Source organism: Pieris rapae, chromosome 23 (genome assembly GCF_905147795.1).
Source record: "Pieris rapae chromosome 23, ilPieRapa1.1, whole genome shotgun sequence".
In the NCBI taxonomy this organism is placed as follows: domain Eukaryota; kingdom Metazoa; phylum Arthropoda; class Insecta; order Lepidoptera; family Pieridae; genus Pieris; species Pieris rapae.
Genome location: NC_059531.1, coordinates 2,660,447 through 2,678,889, shown reverse-complemented (window position 1 = coordinate 2,678,889; position 18,443 = coordinate 2,660,447). Strand labels below are relative to the sequence as shown.

General features: G+C 35.5%; 1 protein-coding gene across 1 annotated transcript in view; it reads left to right on the top strand.

Annotated features, from left to right (window-relative positions):
* The first annotated feature begins 313 nt into the window (after positions 1–313).
* Positions 314–18,443, top strand: part of LOC111004020 (zinc finger protein 395) — a 54,005-nt gene continuing 35,875 nt past the window's right edge. Inside the window, exons 1-2 of the mRNA XM_022274826.2 lie at positions 314–1,039; positions 18,231–18,397. Of these exons, the coding sequence (XP_022130518.2) occupies positions 665–1,039; positions 18,231–18,397 (542 nt within the window). The 5' untranslated portion in view covers positions 314–664. The remainder of the gene's footprint in view (positions 1,040–18,230; positions 18,398–18,443) is intronic.

Below are 18,443 nucleotides of genomic sequence, written 5' to 3'. Positions count from 1 at the left end.
TCCGAATAGAAACTGTGTCATGTAGCCGGCAGGCGAAGCGGGCCCTTGTCGGCGCGGCGAGGTGCGTTGTGCAATCCCGTTAACGCTCCTCCACTACACGTGCGAACGAAACCGGCGCGATCGTTCGTGGGCGGCGTTCCGCTGAAAATAGCGAGGAGGCCCGAACAAACGCCGGGCCGAAGCCGACAATCCCCGAGCGTGGGATTACTCACTCCCTCCCACCCGCGCACGCCCCGAAGCGCCGTCCCCGTCACACGAACAGCTGAGTATCAAAACAAAGAAGCGAGACGGGCGGTCGCCGCTCCCGCTCGCCGGCCGGCCGGCCTCGCCGACACGCCAGTTCTCGTTTGAACCGTGACTATAGTGGTTGTCTGTGGCGAGCCTCACAAAGTTTACTACCGCGAAAGGATTTTCCTTTGTCCCGATCCACACGGATCCTGTCGTATTATGAGTCCGCGCGAGTGCTGCGAACAACCTCGGCGTATTGTGGAGCCGAAACGTGCACGCTCTATATCGCGTCGAAGTTCTCATAACTTACCAAAATTCTGTGACGGTTACCCAGCGAAACGCGTGCGCCGGGCGATTTGAAATACTTGAAGTGTTGTGTGTGAGGACGATCCGAGAGACGTTCAGCTACCTGTGTTGTTTTGTAACTTTCGTAACAATGTCGACCGGCAAGCGTCTTGCGAAGCGCTCTATCATCGGTACGCGTGTTGCGGCGCTGGGTGATGATGGACTGTACTATTCAGGGATGATTCAGGCAGTGAAAACGCCGGCACCGTTTCCGGAGAATAATAACTGTATTAACTTGACTCCTAATACTCGGTACACTGTGCGGTTTGACGGCGGTAAGCTGACCAGGGAATATAGAGACGCCGAGCTGATCGGGCCCGGTTTTCGGGGTTTGACCGGAGTGCGTTTGAAGGCCGGTCAGCGTGTTTTCCTCACGTACAATGGGCGCGAAGTGCGCGCTGATGTTCTGGAACACGACCACGACTCTGACGAACTACGCGTCCAGGTGCATTCACCTTCAGCCGAGGTGAGTGTTGTATGTAGTAGAGAGTTTACTAGTGCTACAAATACACCAAACAAATAAGGCTTTACCGGTCGTTTTCCTCGAAGAAAAGACATCAACGGCACCGCTGTATTCAATTAATTCATGACTGTCATGTTGACTTGTGGACAAAGGTTCTGCGGGGGAGGGGAAGCGAGGGCATTAGACCTTGCACGTGGAGATGCATGCATGCAGGACCCGTGACGCAATAGTCTAATTTTTATACATACTAACGAACTTTGTTAAATAAGTTTTTCTGAAGTTAAGCGAAAGTGAAACTATTAAACAAAGGATGCAGTTGATAACAATGGTTCACTATCGCTAGACATAGAATTAGGTAACTTAGACTTCTCGCTCTCCTTTCTCTCTCGTTTATGTGTTTTTTAAGATTACTAGGACATATTAAAATATATTTTTACGTTTATTAGTATGCAATTGATGACAGGAGGTTTTTATATGAATGTATTATACATATATTTACAAACCTTGTCAGCACACTGTCTTAAGAAAAATAATAAACAAGCTTTAACGTACAAACACTTACTATACATTGGATATCCAGACCTAGTTCGTTTATTATGCTCAATCTGGATATCTGAGATGTTTCTGAAAGGAACGACATATATTATGCCTGGAGTATTCAGAGGATACAAGAAACTTAAATTTATTTAATGGGTTGGGATAATGAAGATGCTTCATCTTTAACACAATACATAAATTTTCTACGATTCTCCAATGATTATACGGAAGAAAACTTTTATAGTCTAGTTTTCTATCTAGCGTGTTAATTTGAATGTACAGATTCATTACTACAATATTATATAATCTTTGAAAGCTTCTAGCATTTTAAATGTAAACTTCTATTTTTTTAATATCGTGTTAGACAAAAGTGGGCCTTGTTGGCTTAGTGCCAGCGTGTGACTCTCATCCCTGATGTCGTAGGTTTGTCTCCCGGCTGTGCACCAATGAACTTTCTATGTACACATTTAAGATCCGCTCGAACGCTGAACGAAAAGATCGGAATAAACCGGCTTGCCTTTGACCCTAAAAGTCGACAGGCACAAGAGAGTGATCCTACTTGCCTATTAGATTAACAAATGATCATTAAAATGATACAGAAATCTGCACTGATTTTATACAAAACACCTTGTATATAGAACATACTTGATTCGCGTACTTTTACTTACCAGTTGCGCAGTAACCGGTAATCCAGTGCTGATTGATGCAACCACAACATCGTTACAATTACCTGTCCGTAAGATTTTATTGTTCACTATGCGGAATTAATAATAATAATAATAGAATATCAGATTACATTTAAATTTCGATCATGGTAATTACAAAAGAATATCCGAATCGAATACTTTTAAATTTCGATCATGCCATTAATGTGTAGAGATGTCCCACTTTGTCAAAGGCCTCCTTAAAATCCCGCTATTTCAGGCTGCACTGTGCCTTGTGCTACTTGCTTTCTACCATCTAAATTGTCGTCATCTTTTGCGTTTATTCTACCTTTCGTATTAGTTTATCTCCACTTTTCTGTTTCTTAAATTTATTTATTTTCACTGTGACATAATCTACCTTAATATTATTTATTTTATCTATCCCTATTCTTTCGCATACATCGCTCCATCCTTGACACACCTATAGCCTGGTCTCGCTTGAGTTAGCGCTCGTTTTTTCTCTAACGGCCCAAAATCTAGGTACCATCCGGGTTATATATTATAAAAATTGTTTTGGTTTCCAATTTCTGCACGTTTCGTCATTTGTTTTTTTGTAATTACTTGGGCCTTGTATCTAACACACACCAACTTTTTGGGTCTAAGGCAAGCTTACACCACCACCAGTGTTACATACTCCATTGGTGCAGACCTCAAGCGATGATAGAGGCTAGAGCCGCCAGACCAACTCTGCGGTTGGCGGTCAGCTCGTAAACAATTTAATTCACTATTTTTTTTAAAGGCACTCCTAAAGAAACACATATACCTACAGAGAACACGACATACAAAAACACAATACAGGTATGCATCAATGACAAGTGTGCATGTTTAAAGGGAATCAATACAATGATAAAAGAGAATATAAGTTATATTATATTTATAAAAAAACCATTTAACGTTAACATTAAGTTAAATACATTAAATTTATAACTTTATATATTTCTTCTTCGCCATTCGTATTATTGGGGACGGATCAACAGTGGCTGCAGTATTATCTTTAGATTGTTTTGCGATTTTTTTTAATTGGATTTGAATTATTATCGTTTTGAATGAAAGTTGTACAAATTATGTTAAATTAGTTTTCGATACATCGCTATCGCTATTTCGTTACACGTGTTTCGTGTGAACTGGTGTATCTAATCGGTAGTATTGCATTGGGTTAGATAAGTGTTGAATGGGAAGCCATCATCACAAATAGACGCGAAATAGAGCAAGGGTATCACAGAAATGATTGGTTTATGAATGCTGAAGCCTTACAGTAGACTTGTGTGTACTCCTCCTTTAAAGGCCGGCAACGCACCCACCAAAAATGGGTGTCTATGGGCTGCGATGACTGCCCTTTTCGGGCGTCTCGCAGGCTTGTTTGCTCCCCTATATATATAATTAAAAAAGTCTGGGGTCACCAATGCAGGAAGTATTATGCCTATAATTGTATAACCTTAGGTCGAGATGTTGTATATTTATGCTAAGCGAGAAATACTTCGTCTTCCTAAGTCTGTAAAATTTATGAATCTTAAAAAGTATATTTATAAGCATCAAACAGTTGTTTTTATATTACATACATTAATAAAACAGCGACTCTACATTTGAGGTATTCTGTATTTGTTACATGATTTTTTTACTGTATAGTATCTGTTTAATATTTTAATGAATTAATAAATAGATAATTTTTCAATTTAATGGGCAAGTAAGATTTTCTGCGCGTGTTCACTGTCGAATTTATCTACCACTACACCATTATTAAAATATGTGCACATAGAAAGAAAGTTGGTTCCATACCAACTCTGCTGTAAGTAATATATATATATATAAAATACAAAAATTACAAAATTACAGTTAGCTTGTTAATTAATCTTTTTTTTTACAAACCCTGTCGAGAGAGTTGAGGCACTGAAGCTAAAAAAGAATATATAACTACCATGACCATTTACTTTCTTTATATATGACGCGTTATAATTGCATGTCAGCAATCGGTAAACGTCACATCACGCGGGTGAAATTGAAATTCCATAAGTGCGCATGCGCACTGTAACGGTGAGCGACCTAATTGTTGTGTTTGGAGCTCCTAATTTCGATCTTGACAATGCGTGTATACAGATAAATGTGGATAATAAGGAATATTATTTTTTTTAAATTTTTATTTTGTATAATATGTGTGGTTATATGATACTTGACATTCCGTATTTATTGCAAATCTTACAGCTTAAGTCTGCTAATGATATAGAAAAATAGGTAGGCTGGATTGGCTGCTTTTACAGACTTGGAAAAGCAGCTAATAAAGAAAGGAAGCGAACCAATAATAATGATAATAATAATGCGTATTCCTAAATCCCATGAGGAAAAATGACGTGGTATTCCCCATTTCTGATTGCTTGAGTAAATCAAGTACCTACACATATATGACTCATACATACAAGGAATATCGAGGTACAAGAGACCTTTCCATATTTCCGCAATCTCATATAGAGCAATTATTTATTTAAAATTCGATTTTTAAATCTTACTTTGAATAAAGACGGCTTTAAAAATATTCGAATTTTAAATTTTGTCTTACATACAAAGGAAAGCAATAGAAATAACGTACGATTTTTAAATTTTATTCTTACAGACGAATGAAAGCAGAAAATCCGTTTTAAAAATGTTCGAATTTTAAATTTTGTCTTGCAGACGAAAGCAGCGGAAATGATAGGTTTAAAAAGTTCGAAATTAAAATCTCGTTCTTAACGTACGAGCGAAATAAGGTCAGTGACAAGCCCGGAACAGTGTAACGGTATGCGTTACAAAATCGCGTCAAGAATTATTTTCACGTGCGCGCGGCGCCGCGGCCATCCGGACCGTTACTCGGTGCCACACAACAATCGACGTCACCCAATCCGAATTCGGCTTAATTTCCTCAACTAATTACTTTACTATTACCTTGAGAAGTCGGTTTACAGTGTGCTTACGTCATATACTGTAACTATTTGTCTTTCTACAAACGACAGATATTGATTATAACAGGTTGAATCTATACAGATGAGATATTTATACGAATTACAAACCTGTCTAGAATTGGGCGAATAAAAAAATATGACAATATAACACTGGCAGCTCAAATTTTAAAAATTTAGAATGTGTTTGGTGAATTAATGAATATTGTTCCTGTGGTGATTTTTTAACACTGGCAGCTTAAATTTCAATAAACAAATTTATAATCAATTGTTGAAAAATGATTTCTAATTCATTCAAACAAAAAACAAATTTCGAATTAATGATTTATTTGAGGTAGGTCCTACAATTGCACTAAATTAACAGTTATGTAAACGGCAGTGATTTCCCTATGAAACCGGCTCACCTTTCATATTCTGTCGAGTGTTAAGCCATTGCGATTCGCTGTGGCCAATCCCACAATGTGAAAGTGCCTCGCACACCTGCGCCGATGACCGTGTACCGTTTTAGATTCACTCACTTTTACACAACGAATTACGACACGTTCAACATCTCGCTAACAATAGATTTATATTCTCAGAGGGACGATACTTCGCACCTCCGAATCTTATGAGAGATTAGCTGGCTCCCGGCCTCACCTGGCTAAAGAAATATATAAGGAATAATGTAGTATTTTGATAGTCCAAGAATTCATCAGTCGATAGAAATCTAAGTGTCTTTTACAGTCGACCATTTTTCAAAACAAAAAACACAGATTAAGAAAACATAGAGACAAAAATTTCCGCAATATGTGAACTCTCGGATTTTGACATATGGAATTTATATTTTGGCGAGTATCCTTTGGCTTAGATCATTAGACGTTTCAGTTAACAAACCAAAATACATGTCAAATTATGACTTAAGGTCACCAGGACCAATTCTTAAAAGGCCGACAATGCACTTGCAAACCCGTGAGTAGCGAGATGAGGGCGTCCATCGGTTTATTACTTGACATCAGATGATGCCCGTTTGCCCCCTTATTATTTATCGCTTATTAAACGCCCGTATTTTAACAATATCTAATTAGAGCAAACATAACAGGTTCATTATCTTGTATGACATGTATTGAGTCTGCATTGTGAATATAATTTACATTATGAAATATCGATTTAAAATTTATGAGGAACGTCAAAGTGAATGTTATTTAATAGTAAGTACTACACATTTAACGAATAAAGCGCGATTTTATTGACAGCTATATTAGAGATTCTTTCTAGTACTTAATGTCATAATCTGTGGGAACGTTGTCTATGTTCGGATGCGTTCAAATATGAGCCGTTGGGATTTATCGAACAATAATTACATGATTTCTTTTTACAATTACGTTTAATAATAGCAATTGACAGTAAAAATATCCAGCATTCGTAATATAAATTCACTTATATTATTATACACAAAAAAATAAATTTATACACACTTATAGAATTAGATTAAGCACACAAATAAAGACCTAATATACGATGGTATATATTCGTCTCTTTCTGTCTTGTGTGTACGTTATGCTGAAAAGAGATCCGTAAATGAAAACGAAACGATTGTACGCTCCATTCGATTTTGATTGGTCAACAGTGACGCGACGTGATGCGTCATATTACCTCCGTGCAACTTTTGACGTGACGTCTAATAAATCTATGAACGCCGGCTGCAAGCACGAAAAAGCATGACTCTAGTCCCATTACGCTCATTGTCCCCTTACGCTCATTGTAAGCTTACGCCGCAAATGTCTTCCGCTCGATTAGCTAATCCGTCCAAGGATTCACTCCGTTGTATCTATATAAACTAATGATAATTAAGATAACAATATTCAATTTTATTCTTATATGTTGTCACGTTTTTTTTTTAATAGAACAGGGGGCAGGAGGTAGGAGGCTCACCTAATGCTAAGTGATACCGCCGCCCATGGACACTCTCAATGCCAGAGGGTTCGCGAGTGCGTTGCCGGCCTTTTAAGAATAATACTAATAATACGTTAATCTATCGTCCGTAAGCCGAATCTATTAATTATCACGAACTAATGTTCTAGTATACAAAACGCTGTAAAATAATGATACTGTTTCCACTTCACTCGCTCCAATTTTCCATATTATAACCAAGACACTTGCGCTCACGGCAAGCGTTGCGTGGCAATATCGCGTGCTATGTCAATTTCACTAAAATATTTGTTTTGAATTCCTGTTTATGCGTTAACAAAGCTGTATTCTGAATCCTATGCGAAAGTGAGCGTGGCTTTCACCGCGTTTAGATGACTTGAGCAAATTGTGTTTGGTACTCTCTAACTAGTAGAATTTAGACAGTGAATCACTAAAGCCAATGTTAATATCCAAAGTCCAGAAGGGCTGAATCCAATCCTCCAGAATCTTAGCATTTAGAATGCCTAGACTCATGTCAAATGGATTTTGACATAAGTGACAGTTCGAGCTTCGTTTGTCCCTGAACGCTAAACTTTAAACAACCAATTTCTGCTACGCATCACCACGATGTGGAACCAACTGCCTACTGAAGTGTTTCCTTACCAATGCGACTTAGGGACCTTCAAGAAAAGAGCGTACCGATTCTGAATTCTGAGCCTTCTGGCAGTGCGAGTGTCCATGGGCGGCGGTGTCACTTTACATCAGGTGAGCTTGGTCGTCTGCCTCCCGTAACATTAAAAAAAAACCAATACAGTCAGGGAAATACAATTCTTTATGTAATTTTTAAGCGGTTAAAAAGCTATGTCCGGTTTGCGACCGATATTGTTGACTATCGGAATCTTAACGTTGTTTTCTCACAAACCAACAATGCTATCTTATCTTGCTTGATTTATTTAGACACTGTATCACTAAGTGCTAGTCGATTACGAAACGTGAAGTTAGGTCAAGACGTACCCATGGCTATACTGTTACCAATTGGTGGGGGCATGGGGTTTTAGTGAGTATTCACTTGCCCTTTGTGTAAGGCATTTCCCCAAGATACAAAAACGTACAGTGTAAGCGATGTATAACGCTATTCGTTATAACAATCAACTGTATATAAATTTAAAAATATATTGGGTTTGTTTAACAAAAAACCCATACATTAATTCAGTCTTTATAATGAAACTACGACTCTCTATTGCGAATAATATTTTCTTATTTAGACATCAACAACATACTCAAGTGTTATTGTTTTGGTTTATATATAAATAATTGTAATTGGTTAAAAGTGGGCTTCTCTATCTCTATAACGAACATTGTTAATAACGAAGAGAAATACTCGGTGGATAAAATTCGTTATAAAGAGTTTACACTGTATTTATGCTGGATACAAATTAGCTGATCAAGTGAAAGCTAAGTATGTCATAAGAAATGTCTTTCTATATTATCAAGGTATATTAATGAAATACAAAAACAAATCGGTTTAGACGCATCAAAGACACACACATTATGTTATTGACGTATGAAAGACATATATCGACGCCATGTTTCAGGATGATCACCTAATCTCCAACGAATAAAAAAAAACACATACGTCTGTTCTTAAGAATTGATTTTGTTATAAACCTTAGTAAATGTTTTTTGGGACAAAATATACTAAACGAAAACATATAAAAATGTTGTCATTATGTCGACATGAAAAGCTGTACAAAAATGCTTAATACAGTCTAAACTGAATTACATCACAGTTTTACAACAAATATTTATTACGCAATCCCTTGCATAGAACATTACAAAAGAACACAGCACTACTATGAACTAATAGTACAAAAAATATTACATCAGCAGCACATTAATGAAACAATAATGTGATTAAATTATTTACACATAATCTATAATCTATAAATTAGTAATAGCAATAGATAAACTATATTTGACAGTTATATTAATTAATCTGTGACATCTTAGTCTATGTACAGATTCGTTCACATTGCTAATTTAATCTTTGGTAACATGTTTCTCCGAATTTACAAGATTATATATTAAGTGTTATTGTTACTTTGTTTAAAACGTAAAATTCTTAATGAACACTTTGACCTACTTACAAAAGTAAGCGTATGATCTCAGATGTTTCAAATATCTTATTAAGAAGTCGTTAAATGCCGCTTTCCGTAGACCAAAGACACGAAATAGACAATATGAAGAAACTTTTCCAAACTTTAAGAACTGTCAAAAGTAATCGTATAAAGTTTGACACTTGAGCTATAATACCACATAAGATGCAGATTATAAATAGATCATACAGATTTTGGATTATAAAATATAGTTTACAGTATTTTCGTCAACGATTGAATTGTCCTCCCACCGCTGGCGAAGGCAAGGCCGGCCCTTTGTGGGTGACCTCATTGCGTTTGCCTTGGAATAGTTTCATGATTCACTTATCTAACTCTTGGCAAATCATTTTTTTTTTTGTTATTTCACATTTCCGCCTGACGTTCACGTCAGAAGTAAACCTGTTTCAGATTTGGCATAACTGTAAGAACCGTTAAGATGTGTGTTAAAATATCGAAGGCTAAGGTCAATTCTGACACACAGAATCTCATACACACGATCAAGTTATTATTAGCAACCCGCTGACTGCGCGGGCCTCCGACACGCTGACCTACTAACCTAGAATTCGCTGATATTGAACGCACGGCTCGCATCAAAAACCTCCACTTGCGTTTTCCTTTTTAAATGACAATTGCATACCTTGAATATTCGGCCATAATCCAAGACAAGTTTCGTATGACATAACAGATTTATTGCGACATTCCAAATTTTAAATACTAGTTCCGATTGCTATTTCTTTTCCACGTTTAAACACGTGAATAGAAAAATAAAACCTTAGTTCCAACCAGTTCCGTTCTTATATATATCTTTAGTATTTAAATGATCACAAACTATGTATTGCTGTATTTAGTCTTAGTAAATGATTCAGTCTGTGGCTTGGGAATGCTTTCAAAAATATTCTATGTACACATTTAAATTCTTATAAAGATTCCAAATTCGAATTTTGAAATGTCGCAGTATTGTAAAAGTGTGGCTAGCGATCAATGCTAAAATATATTTTATGTATTTATAATCTATTAAAGATTCCAAATACGAATTTTTAAATTTAGAATCGCACAAAATGACTAATACGCATTTACAAATATAGGTCATATTTAAAAAAGTGCTAAAACAAAACAAAACATTACAAATAGCAGTATAATATATTGATTTAAAAGAAAACCGCATTCTTAGAATATTAATCAAGTCAGCGCAGAAAGCTACCGGCTCGTGTAACTGTTATAGGTAATAGCTGTGTTTAATGTTACGTTGCGTTGAACAAGTTCCTCGTGCCCGTTATCAACTAGTGTTGGGGCGCGGTGGACCCCGTTTTTGGGTCAGGCTAGGTCACGACGCCTGCGTGATCTGATGGCTCAAACACTTTCAATACGAAGAATAGAGAGGCAAGCTTAATCCAAGGCAAACGCTACCATTTAAATGCATTCTTTGGTGACGTGTTGAAATCGCCTAGAGATACTGCTAACATTGAAGCGTTTTTAATGCCTGTGACGTCATCCATGCCTACGCCTTCGCCTACGTAAAGTGACGAACATTCTGAAATTACGAAATTGACGTCACGTTCAGCTCAAATTTGCGTAAGAGTAAAATGTTGACTACAAATCATCCATTCATTGATACTCAGATTGACCGTTGCAATTTTTATGATTTAAAATAGGAATACGAGGCATTCCGGACCAATTTCAAGAATTCGAAATTTAAATATGTTTCAAGGTCAAAATAATTATAGTCTTTAAGATTTTCACACATAACAGAAATTTAAGTTCGATTTTTAAATTTTAGGCTCTTTGACTGGTATTTATTTTTCATTATCGGTTTTTTTATTTCGTTCGAGTTCTTTGTGCATTATTAATATTTAGCAAAATATTTTTTTCCACGAGATTGAATCTACTAAAAATAAAGCAAATAAAAATACCGTGCCAGATAATTGCATTATCCATGAATGTACTTAAACTAGGCCAAACCGATAGGGTCGCGAGTCGTGGCCTGTATCCGAGCCAAATAGGTCATACTTCGTCCTGCAGGCTGGATCTAGGTAACCTGTTTTCGCATCGCCTATTTTGTAACAAAATTCTTCCGATCATGCAAAATGGTCTTTGATTGCTGCTTAAAAAAATAAACAAAGCTAAAAAAAGTTCACTAAAAAAGCGATCAGCCATTAGTTATGTAGCTGTCATTGTCATTATTATTATGGACTATCAAATAGTCGTTAATTAGTACATTAAATATTGGCAAATCTAATAAACTTTTAAGAGTGTTAATCTGATTTAACTTTGGCTTTAATTTACGTGCTCTGTGTCATATAATGACAATGACAGCTGACAGTAGCGCCAATGCTCCGACGTGTCTTTTACGACAATGTTTAAGAGAACCTAGTGCCCAAATTTCGCACGGGAAAGGGTAGGTACAAAAAATACTAAAACCTTCCTCATTGATCATTCCAGATATTGGTGAAAACCACATATAAAAATTAGACATATGCTGGCTTTTGAAGGCATTATTATGCTCTCTAATTCTTCTCCAGAGCTCAATCACATCTCATGAAGGTAGAGTTCATTTCACCGTTTTCTCCTACTCAAATCCTACCTTGTATTTTACAAACGTGGGTTCCTTTTGATAATAGATCTATTAAAATCGGTCCAGTATACCAAACACAACCAGCAACTCTACTTCTTTAAAATCGTTCGTTACCATGGTTGCCATATAAAAAGCGCTCTTAGCAAAATTTCACTGACAGCTCGCGTTTTGAAATGTAGGTCACAACTTTTGGGGCAAGGTTGTGTTGCAACTGGGCATTCGCGTGCTTGTTACCATCGCAATTCGTATCCGCTTGCATTAATGATCAATACAAGGCTGAATTGCAGACCAGCTTATCTAGTTTAAACTGTACTTTGAACTTTCTAACATTGGAATCAAAGTTTGCGTCGTGATTTGACATTTACGTCATATAGATCTTACACATATGATGATTTATTGCAGGCTTTTTATTTATTTATTAATCTTACAGCTAACATACGTATTCTTAAAAGAAAACACTCAGAAAATTTACAAAGCCAGTACAGATTACATAGATAAACAAAATTACACAGATTATATAGAAAACTATAATAACTTTTAAGAATAGACAATTTATACTCAATATTTCAAAGAAAAAACTAGATTGTTTCTGCTTAAACATATTCAAAGTCTTCCCGCCTCTTCAAATACTTCCTTACATTCTCTTAGGTGAGGGGAAATATAATATATAACCCCATAATTAGATAAAACCCGAAGCATTAACGAATTATGCAGGTTTTTACTGATATTCATTTACAAAAGTAATTTGTACTATATACTAACACTAATAATTTTGAGAAAGATTTCAGTTAATATGTATTAACAAAATCGATGAAACTTTTTACCTAGGAAGGGGAATTTAATTACAGATAAGTAAATATAATCACAAGTAAAAAAAAAGAAAAAGCAATAAAGATTTGCTAGTTTAAAAATATTGAATTATCTAAAACAACTATTGTTATTTAAAGTCTTTTAATTTACATAAACTATCTTGATTACTGAATTACTTGAATTGACAAGTGAAGTATATATTATATAGACTCTCAGAGGTAACACAAAATGGCGACCTGTGTTACACGAGCGAATCTATTTTAAATAAGAGAAATCTTTTAACTAAATATACTTATGTTTAATTAAACATTCACATCACAAAAACGTTATTCGGACATTTAGAAATCTCATGCATTATGCATATACCTTTTTTGGACTTTAAAAACCCATAGACAAGCGAGCTAAAGGGCCTCTATCATTAGGCCCTCTAGCAATGATATTTGAATGGTAGTAAAAGATTTTTCTTTCCTTACTAAGATTGCCTGGAAGCGATCGCTAATTAGCGATAAGGCCGCCCGTTGCATGCCTTGTAATTTTTTATGTATTGTGTTATTTGTGTTTTTTTATTAGTATCATAAGTACAACAACAAAGTGTCAATAAAATAAATAAATAGATTATTGAAAATACGTCCCTGCGAATCTAATATTTACTGCAAGCAATATTCAACAGGCATGTTTCTCAATCAAGTTGTAGTCCCTACTGTAAACAAAAGATGAATTACCCTTAACACAATCATTTGTCATTGAAATGTGTGATTACATCTTGTGATAGCATTATCAATAACAGTTATCGGCTACCTGTCGCTATACCAGTAACGTTAAAGATATCTTTAAAACAACTGGGTGATACTCGCGGTATTAAAGTTTTCGTTCATTAATCTTAACCAACCTTTTTAGGTCGGTTAATCCAATACGAATGTTAACACGCAGATAGAAAGTCCATTGGTGCAAACAAGGATCGAACCTACGACCCGCTCTGTGAATGTTAGGCACAAAAATTTGTGCATGCCTTTGTAACTACTGTTTAAATAAATTCGAAAGCTAAACTATTGTTTATGTATTATTATGTATATACAAGGAATTTTACATAATAGTTACTGCGCATTTATAATCATATCTATGTTGATACGCCTTCCGTATTGCGTAATATATTATTCTTGACATTGAAGTATTGAATATAATGTGTGTAAAAAACATATAATTACTCTTATTTATTAAATTGTCCCTCGGCTAAAAAGAGGCGCCAACGAACACATTTTAAGGGAGAAATTTATTTTATTTATTTATTAACACTTCGTTGCATTACATAAAAGAAAAAAAATTGAACATAATTTAATGCAACTGGCGGCCTTATCGCTTTCTAGCGATTTCTTCCAGGCAACCACTGTGAGTAAAGGAGAAAAAAATTACTGCAGTTCATTGAGGATTTTTATGAATTTCTAAAAATGTATATGCCACCTTCAGCGCAAGCCTGAGTATAACTCAGACACCGGCTCCCTTCCTTAGAGAGATTTAAAAAAAAGTACTTTTTCATATGGCTTCGCAACGATTTGCGATTCATTGGATAGTTATTCAAACATTTACTAGTCTTAATGAATGACTCTGAGTGCGAACAATTAGATATTTGAACAATCTAAGTCGTGCACAGTCGTTATGTAAAAAGTGTGAATTGCACAATTGCTCAATGCGATGGCGAAACTTGGCCGCCTGCAAATGCCAGTGAAAGTCACCAAGTGACTTTGACACGCTGGCGTCATTCTATACTCTATGGCACTTGACACTTGACCAAATTAACGGATGTTTCATGCATAAACTATAGACTGTTAATATGTTTGTTTGATTCCTTGTTTTAAATATTAAATTCATTCAACAGATTTTTTTTAAATTTTTGTCTCTGATAACATTGCAATTATTAAAATTATACAATTCGTATGTAAGGTTCATGGTCAATTATTGTGATTGTTGCAAGACTGGTTCTTTGTTTATATATTTTTAAATTAACATAAACACAACCAGGAGTACTGAATTTTTATAATAATTTCATAGTCTATACTAGAGATTATCAACCCATTTTTGTGCCATGAAAGGCAAGCAAGTCTGTCTAAAATTCTTATGCCGAATCTAACATAATTGTTGAAAAAATTGAATTTATCTTTTAAGAAACTCAAATGGTTTGAGGGAGACATTACTAGGATGAAGAAACATATACATTCGTACAGCCCCCCATTAAATTCCCACATTACCACATTTGTGTATGCTCTATAGTATTAAGTAAAACAATAAACTGGCATAAAGTTTTATTGCCATAAAAAGGTAAAGCAATTAAAAGAATCCGCGTACAAATATGTATTAATATATTGTCAACATATAACACTTGTTCATATTAATTAATATTGAGCGAAAGTTATTATCAAGTGGCATTGACGCCGCATCGTGTCATTGGCTGGGTGCGTGTGACGTGCGTGGCATGCGCGCGCGCTGGTGTACGTAGCTCTACGTACACACTACGTTTCGCGATAAAAAAATTATCAGTATTTTAAAATATTATGTTCTCGTTATAAAATATCTGATGAGTTTGTAACCAGAGATAAGGTAAATGATTTTAGGATGTCTAATGTCTATGCCCTAGTCCTAAATTGAAAACGCATTAGTTAATGACGTGCAAGATAACAGTGTTGTAATTATATTTTATATAACACTTAGATATCGATTACAATTAATTATAAACAATTACATGACATTCTTTGAGACTGTCCCGTTCATTTGTCAGGAGAATGAAAAGGACAAAAAATCACTGAATAGAAAAATAAAATAACGTAAAATACAGATAAAAGTTGGAATTTTAATTCGTTCTAATGTAAACATTGTCTTTGGTCGAGTGTGACACACTCGTTAGCGATGTGACAGTAGTCAGCGATACAGACTAAATTTCGAACAAATAAAATAAAAAAGAAATCGCGTAGCTAGATTATCACAAAATTAGCGTTATAAATGAAAGAGTTATGTAAGATACTTATGCCTTGGCAAACGGAATTTAAGCGCGAATTTTAAATTTGTTATAATTCATTTACTGTTTGTGTAATCAATGTCTTTAGTTTATCGAGTATGACACATTGGTAAGCGATGTGACAGCAGTCGCACAGACTACATCTCGAACAAGACAAATCTAGTCGTAATATCTGTTCATATTCGCGCCAATTTTGAATTTGGAGTTTTAATTGACGATTCACGTCGTCCATTTTAGGTTTAAGGCGCGAACACAAAGTTGTTCGCGCGAGTTAAGCACACGTTACACAATTAGAAAGTTATAAAAATAATCAATGTACCACGGTCTAATTTTATTTGTTCACCGTTTTTATCGCGTCTTTCCCATGTAAAAAAAGTGAAAGTATATCCGGCCTGCTCTGTACTAAGATAAGTAAACGTTTTAACAATTACAATTTAGGGCTAATGATACACAAATTGAGGTTAACCATGTCAGTTAGACGTTCAGTTTCGATAATATTAATCAAATTAATATTTATTTATACTGTAGTACTATATTCAAAAACATACACATAATAATAATAAAAAACAGGTTTATTTATCAACGGCATAACCGAAAATTTAAATCACCATTAATACAAAAGGATATTGTAACATAAAAATTTAGAATTAACATTAGTTATGTTACAATATCCTATATTATATCATAAATAATGTTAAAATTCTAAATTATTTATTCATTTAGGTAACACCATGTACACTCATGAGCATCAATAAATAAAAACATATTAAAATGCTTCTGCCATTTACTGCCAGTTCTGAAATCAACGGCGTAGAACGGAAAAAAAGAACTGGCAATAAACACTACTCTTTTAAACACTAGAAGAACTACAACTGGTTCTCTGTTTCTCAGATTTCTCTTTGATCAGCCTTTTGGACGTCACACGTGGTTTTCCCGTAAGAGCGATAACACGCTGACCTATCATTGAACACACTGTAAAACGTATTTCCCAATAAGAGGAAAATATTGACGCAAAATGACGCATACAACAAAAACAAATGACGTAAAGCGTAGTTTGGATCGCGAATAGTTTTGACGTACACAATTTAATCGAAACAATGACAACAGTTACATACTGCATGAACCGAATGAGCCGACACAGAAATACCACTTTCGCACTGAAAACAATGTGCTTGAAGGACGTGTTGCGTTTCGTTTTGTGTGTAGGTTCCTTTACGAATCAGCGTTTTTTAATAGAATATTTTAATAATAAATGGAGAAGAAGAGGAACACAAAAATCTGTAGAGTAAAAAATTTGACGCTAGGATTTGACTTGACCTTAAAATTATAAATCTTATATCTTTAAACGAGCAATTCTTGTATATATATACATATAATTGGAATCTCGGGATCGCTTATATATAATTTCCAAAAACACAAAATAAAAATACCGAGCAAAGCTTGGCCATCCAGGTACTCTATCTTAAACGGTTATTGGCATACAACTGTTTCCTTCTGGCACATCGTGGGGAGGGTTTTAATACACACATATATATTCTTTATATATAAAAAGGGGCACACAGATGCATCAGAATTGGATTAAAATGGAAATTTGTTGAAAATGAAAATGTAAAAGTTCCAGTTATAAAGTTTCATAAGAACAAAGTTTGTGACACGAAACGCATCGCTCCACTTACAAGTTCCGTGTTGGCATGACGTCATATCCGCTATGAAGGTCGAACATATCGATTTTACACTTATTCTTGAAAACCGTAAATACATTTTCTATATCATGGACCTCAACAGGCGGACTGTTATATGAAACATGTTTTTATTTTATTTAATAGTCCTAAGGGGAGTCATCACAGCTAATAGACTCTTATTTTAACGGGTGCCTTGCTCGTCTTTGAGGGAGGAGACTCTTTCCCTGGAAGTCGTATCTCCCAGGGAAGAATTTCTCAAATCAAAACGTTAAGGGCCGAGAAGAACTGGCAATAAACTCTCCGCCACTCTTTGTAATTACCAAGTTTTTTATTTTACACTACGTTTGTAAGGAGTTGCAACCATTACACAATATTCCACATGACATCTTAAGTATATAATAGTTATTTAAAAATAAAAATTTATCCATCAGGAACGACACGTAAATAAATTGTTGAAATAACTAACATCACCGCATACACGAATTCAAGTACGACCAGTCACCACAAGTAGCACCCGTTCACGAGTATGACGCATGGCCTTTCGCCATATAACCAACATGTCCTTATATTGTTTATTATAAAAATATACCTAATATATATATATATATATACTTAACTAACTATATTAAAAAAATATTATTAAAAGGAGCAGAGGTAGCGTTCCCCATTTGAATAGCTAGACTAATTCTTTGTCCGAGGTAGCCGCCAGCTCTTCCGTCGCTAATGATGTCGACTAACCTTTTTGATAATTCCCTAAAAAGCCTTATCGCGCCAGGACCCCACGGACCAAGGTTGGCAGATTTTAGATATAACCTAATTATATCTAAAACCTTCCAAGAGACCATAACAGAAGAGACTAAAGTTCGCGTAAAAGTTTTAGAAGATTCACCTTTATGTTTTTTCTTCTTCCAGGTGCCAATAGAACTCAGAAAAAGGCTGGATGAGATAAGACTTCTGGAGTCACGTAAATCAGCGAGACTGGCTGATGTTGATACAGACTTCGCAAGGCTTGCAGATATGGCTGGAGACCGCCGTAGAGCCTCCGCTACCATTGAAGTACCAGCACATCATATGCAGGGGTAAGTGGAATAAGAACTAAGGTTGATATAAGACTTTAAAGAAATT